The sequence below is a fragment of the Scardinius erythrophthalmus genome (genome assembly GCF_964197995.2).
Source record: "Scardinius erythrophthalmus genome assembly, chromosome: 1".
NCBI lineage: Eukaryota > Metazoa > Chordata > Actinopteri > Cypriniformes > Leuciscidae > Scardinius > Scardinius erythrophthalmus.
In genome coordinates this window covers 51,071,805-51,083,298 of record NC_138221.1, presented here as the reverse complement: position 1 = coordinate 51,083,298, position 11,494 = coordinate 51,071,805, and the positions used below count along the sequence as shown (strand labels likewise).

At 37.0% G+C, this 11,494-nt stretch overlaps 1 protein-coding gene across 1 annotated transcript; it reads right to left on the bottom strand.

Moving 5' to 3' along the window:
• Positions 1 to 574: 574 nt before the first annotated feature.
• Positions 575 to 919, bottom strand: rprml (reprimo-like; the record flags this gene model as incomplete). The annotated part of the gene is made up of 1 exon (XM_081374583.1): positions 575 to 919. One exon carries the CDS (start codon positions 917 to 919, stop codon positions 575 to 577), a length of 345 nt encoding a protein of 114 aa, XP_081230709.1.
• Between the last annotated feature and the right edge of the window lie 10,575 nt (positions 920 to 11,494).

The window sequence follows — 11,494 nt, the reverse complement described above, 5'->3', positions numbered from 1 at the left end:
AAAAGTTAGACCGATTATTTTTACATGTCGCTAAATTGCGCTGGCAAGGAAGTAACCATGACAACACGTAGCTCATGCGCTTTCCATTATGACGAAGTTTGTGCGGGTGCGTCAATAAATCATAAGTTATCGTGTGTCACTTTGTTATGACAAAATTGTTCAATATTATAAATAAGGGACTTTCTTGCGCCCAAAGAAGCTACTACAATTTGCATTTCTCAAGACGAGCCGTCGAGTGCCCTCACTATAGTCATTGTTCGCATTCTTTTACAAATAATGCAGTAGGTAGCTATACTCTGCTTTTTGTGAGGTAAAACGTGTAAACACTTCACTGTAAAAAATCACAAGCAAAATTACCCCAAATACAAAAAGATACGTAAACATGAATAAATACATTCTTATTTTGTAAACGTGCAGCTGCATCTCTGTCATCTTTGTTTCAGGAACAGTTCATCCACATGGCCTTTTCTTCCCAGCTAGAGCACAAAGGGAGTGAACATAAAAGTTGCATATCTTCCTGCCTCCCAATCTGAGAATAGGCTAGTTGCAGGCCGGTTACAGGTGACACCCGTGGCTAACTCAGTCCGATCATCACCGCCTCGACGTCTTTGGATGGTCTCCGGTCATTGACAAGGAAGTTAATCATACTTTCGGACTTGATCATGAGGTTGCACCCGAGAAAGAAGATCCCGAACATCACCGTGAGTGAAAGAACGCACAACACCGCGATCTGCACCACGCGCGTAACGAACAGCTTGCGCTCGTCGTGAGCGAGAACTAAAGACCCGCCGCCGTCGTTTGCGGTCACCTCGCTCCCGTTACCCGTGCAGCAGTCAACGAGAGTCCCCGCGAGCTCTTGACTGCGATTGAGCAGAACGCCGTGCGTAAACACCGTGTGGTTGAAAAACGTTACGTTCATCCTGAGCGGAGACGCAGAAGACTGACGCTGAAGACAATCGAGCCTCTTATGGCATCAACTCACTTTCTGCAACTGCCTGTTGAGTCGGGCAAGTTTTATCAGGAGAAAAAGTAATAAAAGTATCTCCTAAAATCATTTGGGATGGTTCATGCCTTCAGTTTACACGCAAATTGGATAAAAAAAGTGCCCCGTTTCTGTTGCGTTCTCTCACACTTGGCTGTCAATAAGTAGTCTTTACAAGCACGATCAACGCCCAAGGCACTTGCAAAGCCAATGCAACTCAGCTGAGATCTGCGCGCAGGTTTCGTGCGCGTGTGTGTCCGCGCGTGCGTGCGTGCGTGTGGTCCTTGTGGGAGGGGGTGGGGGCCGGGGGAGAGAGAGAGCGCGATCAGCCTGGATGTCGCCAGGGAGACCATTCTGTGTCAGAGATAGAGGATGCTCTAGTCTAATCAATGGGATTTGATCCAGTGGTCAAAAATGTCAAACCTGATCGTTCTGGAAAATCACAAGAAGCCTATGCACGCCTTGAGCTGGATGTAGGCCTACCTATGGTGATTTTTGAAGTCTTTCCGTCTCATGTTGTCCTTTTCAGACCCTGGGTTTATACCAATGGACATCACTTTTTTGTAGTGTTTTTAGAGTGAAGCCAATGGCACTTTTTTTTTTAATAAAAAACTTTGGAAATCAAGCATGGCAGCATACAACACAATAACTTTGTTAACCCTGTAAAGCCAAATATATGAACTATTAGTAAGATTACTATTAGTTTTTATAATTATTATTGAACAGTTTATTGAACTTAAAGACTTTAAACAAAATATTTGAAAGAATTATTTAAAAGTAAAAAAAGTTTGCATTTTTGTTTTTTGTTGAGTATCATATTTGATACATCAGGCTTTCACCCTCTAATAAAATGTCACTAGTACAACTTCACATTTCAAGTTGACTAAACTTAAGATTTTAAGGCAGCACAAATACTTTAAAGGTATAGTTCACTCAGAAATGGAAATTAGCCCATGATTTACTCACCCTCAAGTCATCTTAGGTGTTTATGACATTTTTCTTTCAGACGAATACAATCGGAGTTATAATAAAAAATGCCCTGTCTCTTCCAAGCTTTATAATGGCAGTGAATGGCCGTTTCTGTTTTGAAGTCCATAAAAGTGCATCTTTCCATCAAGCGATGAGTTTGTGTAAGAAAATATTAATATTTAACACGTTACAAAGTAAAATTCTAGCTTCCGGCAATACGCAGTCTACTTACGCCTAAAGCGCAACTTACGTAACTTGTGACGTCAGAAGTAGCGTAGTGCGTCATGGCGTAGTGTAAATATCAGCAGTACGTCGCAATACTCGCATAAGTCGCGAGTCGAATCCGTATGTTTGTTTGGCCGGAAGCTAGTTATTTTACTTTATGAAGTTTTAATTTTGGATATTTTTCTTACACAAACGCATCGCTTCGCTTCAGAAGGCCTTAATTAACTCCTCGGAGCCGTGTGTGGAGCACTTTTATCATGGATAGATGCACTTTGATGGACTTCAAAACAGAAACTGCCATTCACTGCCATTACCAAGCTGGGAAGAGCCAGGACATTTTTTAATATAACTCCGATTGTATTCGTCTGAAAGAAGAATGTCATAATAGGATTTTTGGGTGAACTATCCCTTTAAATATTCGTGCTGCCTTAAAATCTTAAGTTAAGTCAACTTGAAATGTGAAGTTGTACTAGTGACAACAGCAAAGAGACACGTTTACAATTATACTAAAAGGCCTTTTACTTGATAATAAAAGTAGTATAAACTATCAATCAGATGACAGAAGGCATAATAGAAGATTGTGTACACAGTTTCAGCAAAGTTTTGACCATGTTGATAAATTAAATTATATTTTGACTTGGTTTAATCAGGACAAATATGATTTAATACTGCAGAATATATTTACTTAATATATTTAGTAGAGATAGTTCACCCAAAAATAAATTATACTCATCGTGTCATTCAAAACCTGTATGACTTTTTTTCTGTTGAAAACAAAGATATTTTGTGTCTGTGTGTGAGTGTGAGTGTGTGTTTTGTCCATACAATAAATATGAATGGGGCCCAACACAACATTGAACCCAATTGCATTGCATTGTATGGACAAGCAATTTTCGAAAGAATATATTTTATGGCTGCATTTAGAGTAGAAATAAAGCATAGTAAATTAAAAACTAAAACATGTAAATGGCCACCTGACCATAATTAGGATTTGAACAAGTTAAAATGACATCTGGTTTCCCAAGAGACCAAGCCAATGCAGTTCCAAATATCACAAGAATATGAAACAAACAAAGTCTATTTGATTGATTTACACAGAGTACAGTATTCTCCAGAGAAGCTGTGACAATACTTTGAAAAAGCGAGGACAGCGCGAGTGTGTCGAGAGCGCGCGGGCGGACGGGCGGTGGCTGGCAAATGTCATACTGACAGAGAAAACCGTGGGAGAGAAGAGATGGGGATAAATTAAGATATGAAAAACGAAGTGTCGATAAAACCAGAGCAAACTTTTCTGTGAAAGTCAAGCTGTTCTGCGCTCACCATTAATTCTTACTTTCTTTGCCAAAAAAAGAGAAAAAAAGTGTATTTTAATTAATTGAGGCACTGAAATATAATAGCAGGATTATAGGATTATTCTACTTCCAAGTAAATATCTATTTTCTACCTGTCAGACAACCTGCCTGTAAGAATGATTTGCTGGTTTAACAAAAGTGCCTAATTAATTTGCGCAAAGGTCACTTACAGACAGACTATAATCACCAAACCCTTCAGTATTATAATGTGGTCAAATTCCATCATTGTTTAGAATGCAATTAGCCCAGCTGTTGCTATAAATAAGACTGCACTGCCATGTTTTTCAACCCTTCTTTGTGTACTCGCCTTGTGCTTTTCATCATTTATTGCATGGATTAATATGAAAGAAGCTTAAGAGCATAAACACATATGCTGCATATGCACAGTTTCAGTGGACTTCACACATTACTAACTTCCTTAGAGCTCTCTCTTGCAGTTCCTGGCTTGATGTGACTATGAGTCCAGCATGTAGCTGAAATACTGCGCATTTCACAAATTTAGAAACTCACGGATCTCTACACTTCTTAGCAACAGGCAACCTTTATGCATAGTGACAGATGGCTGGTTATTTTGGTTGGAAAAAATAGATGGAGGAAAGGAATGAGATGCATGGATAGAGAAAGAGGAGGTTGCAGGGTGAACGGTCAGAAAAGTGGGGAGATGTTTCCACTTAACTGAGGGAATTGGCAGCCTAGCAACAAAATTTAAGCAAAGATGTCCCCTAGCAACCAAGTAGGCTTCAGTCTCTTATCCTACTGCACAGACGCTTGCACACAGAAACTATAGCGGTGAAGTTTAACAATGCAATGAGACTCAAAAATTTACATACACAAACAAATATGCACAGTTAAACAGGATGCACATTTCAGTCTTCAGTATAATTACTGCAGTTGATTCTGAATAAAACAGGAAGATCACAAATTTTTAACCTTCCTTTGCCACATAGTTACGACTGTTTGTTGTCTGTGGGGGGTTCAAACCTCCTCTCTTTATCTTAATGGCACTTTGCCGAAATCACCCAGCGAGTGCATTAGCAGTCTAGCGCTAACCAGAAGACCCAGAGAGGTCTCGCAGCATGGTGCTGTGTGCGCTCACATCTGTTTCTGACTTATTTGAGTTTGTGTTAGAGACTCTGCGTCTCTGACATCATTTATCCTGGAAAAAAAGCATCAAACTCCCAAAGCAAGCACAGTTAGTTTCTCCATCCCCAGGCATTCAGCTGTGCATGGTTTTATGTGCATTTATTTGCAGAGAAAATAAATGTACCTGACCAAAATGTTTCAGAATATATTTCACTTTTCTTTTCTTTTTTTTTACTAGATATAAATTTAATTTAAACCTTCAAACGCCCAAATTTAAGGTTGCTTTAGTAACCCTCTGGTGCTGATCGTGTGGCAGAAAAGATAAATAAAAAAAATAATGCAATTTTAATTCGATGATGTTTTTTCTATTTTGTATTTTTAAGGGATTTTATGGTACTAAATTATATCTATGCAATAGTTATGATCCATTTATTACCTTTTAATCACTTTTCGAGCCTGAAAATGAAATTTCCTTAAACTTCCTTTAATGACTTAAACTGTCATAGGCCTAAAGAAATAAGTTTGGTCTCTTTTTATAGAAGACACTTACTTACCAGATTATTGCTGAAGTAATAAAGTGCTGAAGTGAAAAAAGTGAAAATAAAAATAATTTATAGAAGTTTATTATTACGAAAAATGCATAAAAATGATATTTTTAACATTATTTTAATAAATATTTTCCAAAACATGTTTTACTCTAAACAAGTTGTGCTCCAAATATGAGGTTGATATCTCAAAAAATGAGCTTTCAGTAAGATTTTGTTTGGGCACAGTACCAAATGTTTCCACTAGATGAAATTCGCTTCCCATTTGTTTCCACTGCGGCCATTTTTGACTCCGAACAGTACAAGTGTGACCCTTAACCTTTTCAAAACATGCCCATGTTTTTTTTTTGTTTTTTTTTTCTGTTAACATAGCAAGTGACATTCGTACCATTCAGATGAAGTAAAAAGAGCACCAGAGGGTTAAACAATTATTTTGTATTTTGCATATAAAACGTACATAAAAAAAGTTCTTCAAGGCAAAAAAATAAATTTCCAATCATAAAATGTCTTAATATCAATGCAAAATACTTTGTTTACAAGATGTTAACAAGATTTCTTTCAGGACCACTATCGTCAAATATGATTGGCGGTATGGTTCTGGGCAAGAGCAGCAATAACCCCCCTTAGGGTAAACAGAACAGAACTAACATGAATGGATTGCAGATATCATTAATTCAAGATTTTAAAGTACAATATAATTCAAGAGACGTGACTAATCAATAATCTTTTATGTCTGAGTTTGCTGACTTGTTGTCAATGTTGTGTTTTAAATTCAAGACAATCCTCATTCTAGGGGACGTCAACACTGACCAAAATGACTGTGTGATGACAAAGAACTTTCTGTTTTTATTGGACTGTTAATCTTAAACAGTTTATTAGCAGTCCAACACATAACAAAGGTCATACACTGGATCTTGTGATTGCAAACGATGCAATTGTGTCACAGCTGTCTTCTGTCGATATTGGTCTATCTGATCATCTGGCAATCTTTTTTAATCTGGAACTGCCTTTGCCTTGTATGTCATCCTTACACACTGTTAAATTCCGTAAATGGAAATCAATTAATTCGCCAGATTTTGTAGACTCTGTTGTTCCCTCTCTTAGTGGTCTTCTGTCAGCTCCTCTTGAAGAGAAGATCTTACAGTTGATCTCACACTGTCTCTAATTTAGATTTATTTGCTCCCTTGAAGTCTCGCAGTGTCTCTTTTGCTCGTTCTGCCCCTTGGTATGATGGGGATCATTGGCTCCTCTCATCAGCTTCGTAAAGCTGGCTCACTAATTTTAAACATAGATGGCTCTGTTTTGGAGTCTCAAGCTAAATTTAAAAATGTAGAAGTTATATTTGATTCCAGTTTGTCTTTCGACTCTCATGTGCAGTACACTGTTAAGAACCCCTTTTTTCATCTCAGAAATATTGCTAGACTCCGCTCAATGTTATCCCTCTCTGTGACTGAAAGACTTATTAATACCTTTGTTTTTCCCGCATTGACTATTGCTATGCACTTCTTGCTTGGGCTCCTAAAAACATGCTTAACAAACTGCAATATATGCAAAATTCAGCTGCAAGAATCCTGACTGGAGTCAGGAGAAATGAGCATATTACACCAATTCACCAATTACGCTCCTAGGCTTTGGAATGCACTCCCTCCTCATATTAGAGATGCACAGAATCTAAATATTTTTTAATCTTATTTAAAACCAATTTTTTTAGGTTGGCTTTTCCTTGCTTGTCCTGACTTTTATATTCTAGTCTGTTGTTTTTTATTGTTTTATTTTAAAATTCTGTGTTTTATTTTTATTTGCTTGTTCTATTATGTTAAGTGCCTTGAGAAGCTGCTTTAAAGGCGCTATATAAAAATAAAGTTATTATTATTATAATCAATTTGTTGTCAATTATTTTCATTATTGATAATAATCGATTTTATTGATTAGTTGTTATAGTCCTACTTTTTGTTACAGTCATACATGCAGATGAAAATACATATTTCGGATCGCATTTAAAACATTGCAGGCTTTTTTTCTTCTCTTTTCTTTTTTTTTTGCGTTAAATTGTTCTAGCAGGAGGATACTGGTTTGATGTTATGAAATGCACTCAGCAAGGAAATAGAGTTTAGTAATTAGATCAAACGCCACTTGCTGGTGACATGATTTGATGCTGAAGAAACAGAAATGACTCGGTGCTTGGAACTGAATTATGTCTAACACAGAGTTAATTTAGTGTCATGAACGGAGGCTGGAAGGGTTTTCAGAGTGTTCTAAGACACCAAAGACATCTCCAGTCATAAACTCACATCATATGAAGTAATATAATTAATATAATAATTAATTCACTTTCCTTTCTCTTTCCAGTATACAGTATTGCTGCAAAGAAGCATGAATACAGAGACGTTGCAAAGGAGAGGACAACTAGTAAATAATGAAGGTAAATTTAAACTGAAAATTTTAACTATGTTGTTTTTTGCTGTTTTATGTGTTTATTTTTTTACTATTTTTTTATTTAAATTTTTAATACAAATATTAATATTATTTTTAATTAGTTTTTCAGTATTTTTTATTATAAAAAGTTTTAATGAGTATCTTTGTTTTCTGTGCAACAATAGCAGAAATGTTCAAAATAACTTTTGATAACAAAATAACAAATTTGCAGCATTGATAATGATAAGAAATGATTTTTGAGCAGCAAATTATCATATGTGACCCTGGACCACAAAACCAATTTTTGAATCAATTATTTTTTTTTGTAATCAATAAATCAATCAAAAACTATTTGAAGATCTGGAATCTGAGCATTCACTCACAAAAATAAATGTTTTATAAATTTACGGTAGGAAATGTACAAAATATCTTCATGGAACATGATCTTTACTGAATATCCTAATGATTTTTGGCATAAAAGAAAAATCTATCATTTTGACCCGTACAATGTATTGTTGGCTATTGCCACAAATATACCTGTGCGACTTATGACTGGTTTTGTGATCCAGGCTCACATATTAGAATGATTTCTGAAGGATCATGTGACACTGAAGACTGGAGTAATGATAACGAAAATCCAGCTTTGATCACAGAAATAAATTACATTTAAAAACATATTTAAATAGAAGACACTTATTGTAATATTTTGCAATAATACTGTTTATGTTGTTTTATTGATCAAATAAATGCATCTTTAGAGAAAAGTTTTACTGACGCCAAATTTTGAACAGTAATGTGTTCAATGGAGTAAAAAAGTGTGACAACTAGCCCCAGTCTTTCCTATTAATTACTCAACCAGCCTATTTCTGGATGAGACATCCTCCATCCTATCCTAAACTATCAGACACAACAGCACCTATTGTGAGATAACAATAATTGGGGAAATAACGAGTGCTTAAAACAAAGTTAGACCGGCCTGATTAGATCAATGCTAAAGAAACCGCAGAGACCACTGGACCCAATGTCACCCCATCCCTTCTGTGTGTCTCAGTTTTTTCCTCTCCCCCTCTCTGGTCTGTTGCTTAGTTACTGCTTAGTGTGCTGGAATTGTGTTTGAGATAGAGAGGTAGAGGGATAAGGCACAGTACACAGGCTTGATCTGCACCATTGTGTGCGGGCAGGTGTTTGCGCCTCTGTTCTCCTGACAATACTTCCTCAATAATCTCCATTACTCACCTGTGACTCCACTTTCGTTCATGCACTTTTGTGTTTAGAAAGAAATGCCTAATAGATCTGCAGAGCTCCAGACCCGATCTGAGGGGTCAGCATGGGCTAATAACACATAATGCGTGTTTGGATTGAGCTCTGGTGGAGAAACTGATCTTTGACCACATAAAGCGAGTGTGTGATGTGTACTCCCAGAAGAGGGCTGAAAGGTGACAAAAAAAAGAAGCCGGAACAATTAATGCAGAAGGTAGAAATCATGTGTTTGACGTTTGTGCTGAGCAAGTTTGAACTCTGCAGTAAGAGGATCTCCTCACAGAGTGAGTCTGCCTTAAAGCATCATGATCTGACTGAGACGCACTATACAGTAGTGGTGTCAGCATGTGTCGCACAGACAGACGATGAAGAAGGATGAAGTTCAAAACATGAGTCTTTAATGGTAATCCACAGAAAAAACAGGACAAAAGGGAGTTGCATACACAAGTTAACGCAAACAAGACCAGACACTAAACACAGGAAAGGGTGAACTTAAGTATGCTGACAAAAGAGGTAATTAATGTAACACAGCTGAACTAAAGGAACTAATGACATTAGTAACCATGACAACACAAGAGAAACAGGAAAAGGACAAAGGAACACAGGGAACCCAAAACTAAGGACATACACAACAAAATATTTGAAACAAGTCGGGGATATTTGTTTAATTAATGACACCAAGTTCAATTAAACCAGCAAAATATTCAAAATATATATGAATATATTTAAATATGATGGAAGAACAAAACTAGGCCTACTCATCTGACAAAATTATTAAAAGCTCACAGAAAAAATCATATGTTTACTACAACATAATCAGTTATTACTATTTTGTTGGTTCTCTCTTGTTTTTGCATGTGTTCATAAAATATGAAGGAGAATTAAAAAAGGCTGGCAGGTTAATCTTGTGTGATGTGTATCAAGAGCTCTTCATGTTATTGAACAGTCAAAGGTATTTATCATGGTTAACAGGGTACAAAAGAGCATTTTACTTCTCCAGTTTGAGTGCTCAAAGAATCAGGACTAATGGGTTCCTTGTGGGGCAATTTAGACAGGCAGAGGGCTCTTCATCGGTTCATTACTGCTACTAAGTGAAGTGACCCTGGATATGCTTATCCTCAAGAATTTTAGGTACTTGAGCCATTTTACGTACTTAAGTCATATTGTGTCAATGATCCGGTGCTTATGGCAAACAGCAGAACATTAAAAAGCTTCCAGCTTGTGCTGTAAGGGCACTAGGCATATCCAAGACCATAAAGCTCACTTTTAGTCCATCCAAAACCGATGCGATTTATCGTCTAAACCTTTAACTACTGAAAACCAGTCACTGGCAGTGACTCCATCATTTGAGTACTCTGAATATTCTCTATCAGGCACAGTAAAGTCTCTCTAAGCAGACAACGGAAGACAGTGTTCCCAAAAAAAGGTCCTTTACTGGGACCTGATGTCTTAAGCCGGGTTCACACTGTACAATCTTGGCCACGATTTGGCCGTCTGAGGCAAATTTTGTGAATCCTAAAAGATTCCTCAGATCTTTGATCTGGTCTTTGATCGCTATAGTTTGACACGTTCGCTGACAGCCAATTAATCACCATTGCAAACTAATTTTACCTTCGATGAAATTCTGGCAGTGTCAGAAGATTTGACACACAGTCCTGCAGTGTGGCTTCTGTTTCGACAAGCGTAAAATCAAAAACCAATAGGAGCGCCGAACCTAATGGAGCAATTAGTGTGTCAACTACAAGAAAACACTTGCTCCACACACAGTCTTCGTTTTCTTTTCTGCCATGATCAAAATTACTGCTAGAGATCGTTTTTGTTTGCTAGCTACCATTTCTATCCCGCATGTAAATGCAGCTCAGTCACTGAACATGTCACGGATAGATGATGTAAAACTAGGACGAGTCTTCTTGCACGTGTCCGCTTTTAACGCGTCTTGACTGCCATACACAGTGCCGGCCCGTGGTGTTGTGGGGCCCTATAGGCAAGATCATGAAAATTGACCCCACTGGAGTAAAAAACTGTCATAACAATTTTACGAGGGAAGAGAAAGCACATGAGACGTCAATTTCAATATTTAAGTTTATAAATGTGTATTAAGTGTAGCATTCAACATACATATGAAAAATAGAGTGTATAAATGTGTAACATTCAATTACAAACATTCAACGTACATATGAAAAATATTGAAAAGTACATATGAAAAAGGGCTTGAAAAATTGAACTAAAAATGAAACTAAACATATATACATGAAAAATAAATATTAATCATCAAAATGATAATCGTGATTATTAATCTTTATTAATGACCATTCTTCTCAGTTGATTGCAGAAAGAGACAGTTAACGTCAGTTATCATATCAAAAGGGGTAAAATGGCCATTTTGCGTGCTCTTTACAACCTACACTTCACCTAGGCTTGATGGAGATGGCCCGCCTTTATTTAACCAACTACGATAACTTCATCAGAAGGTAAAAATCTATACAAAATGCATGGGTAGATAATTCTTAACACGCTGAATGTGGCCCAATTTTTCCATGTCTGTCTGCGATCATGGGCATTGTTACATTAATGCTTGTCTTTCTTCCTCAATCATTCTCTTCTTCCTTTTTTCAGTTCTAGAAAGATGGCGTTTGGATGCCATTTCTACCACAGCTGAACAT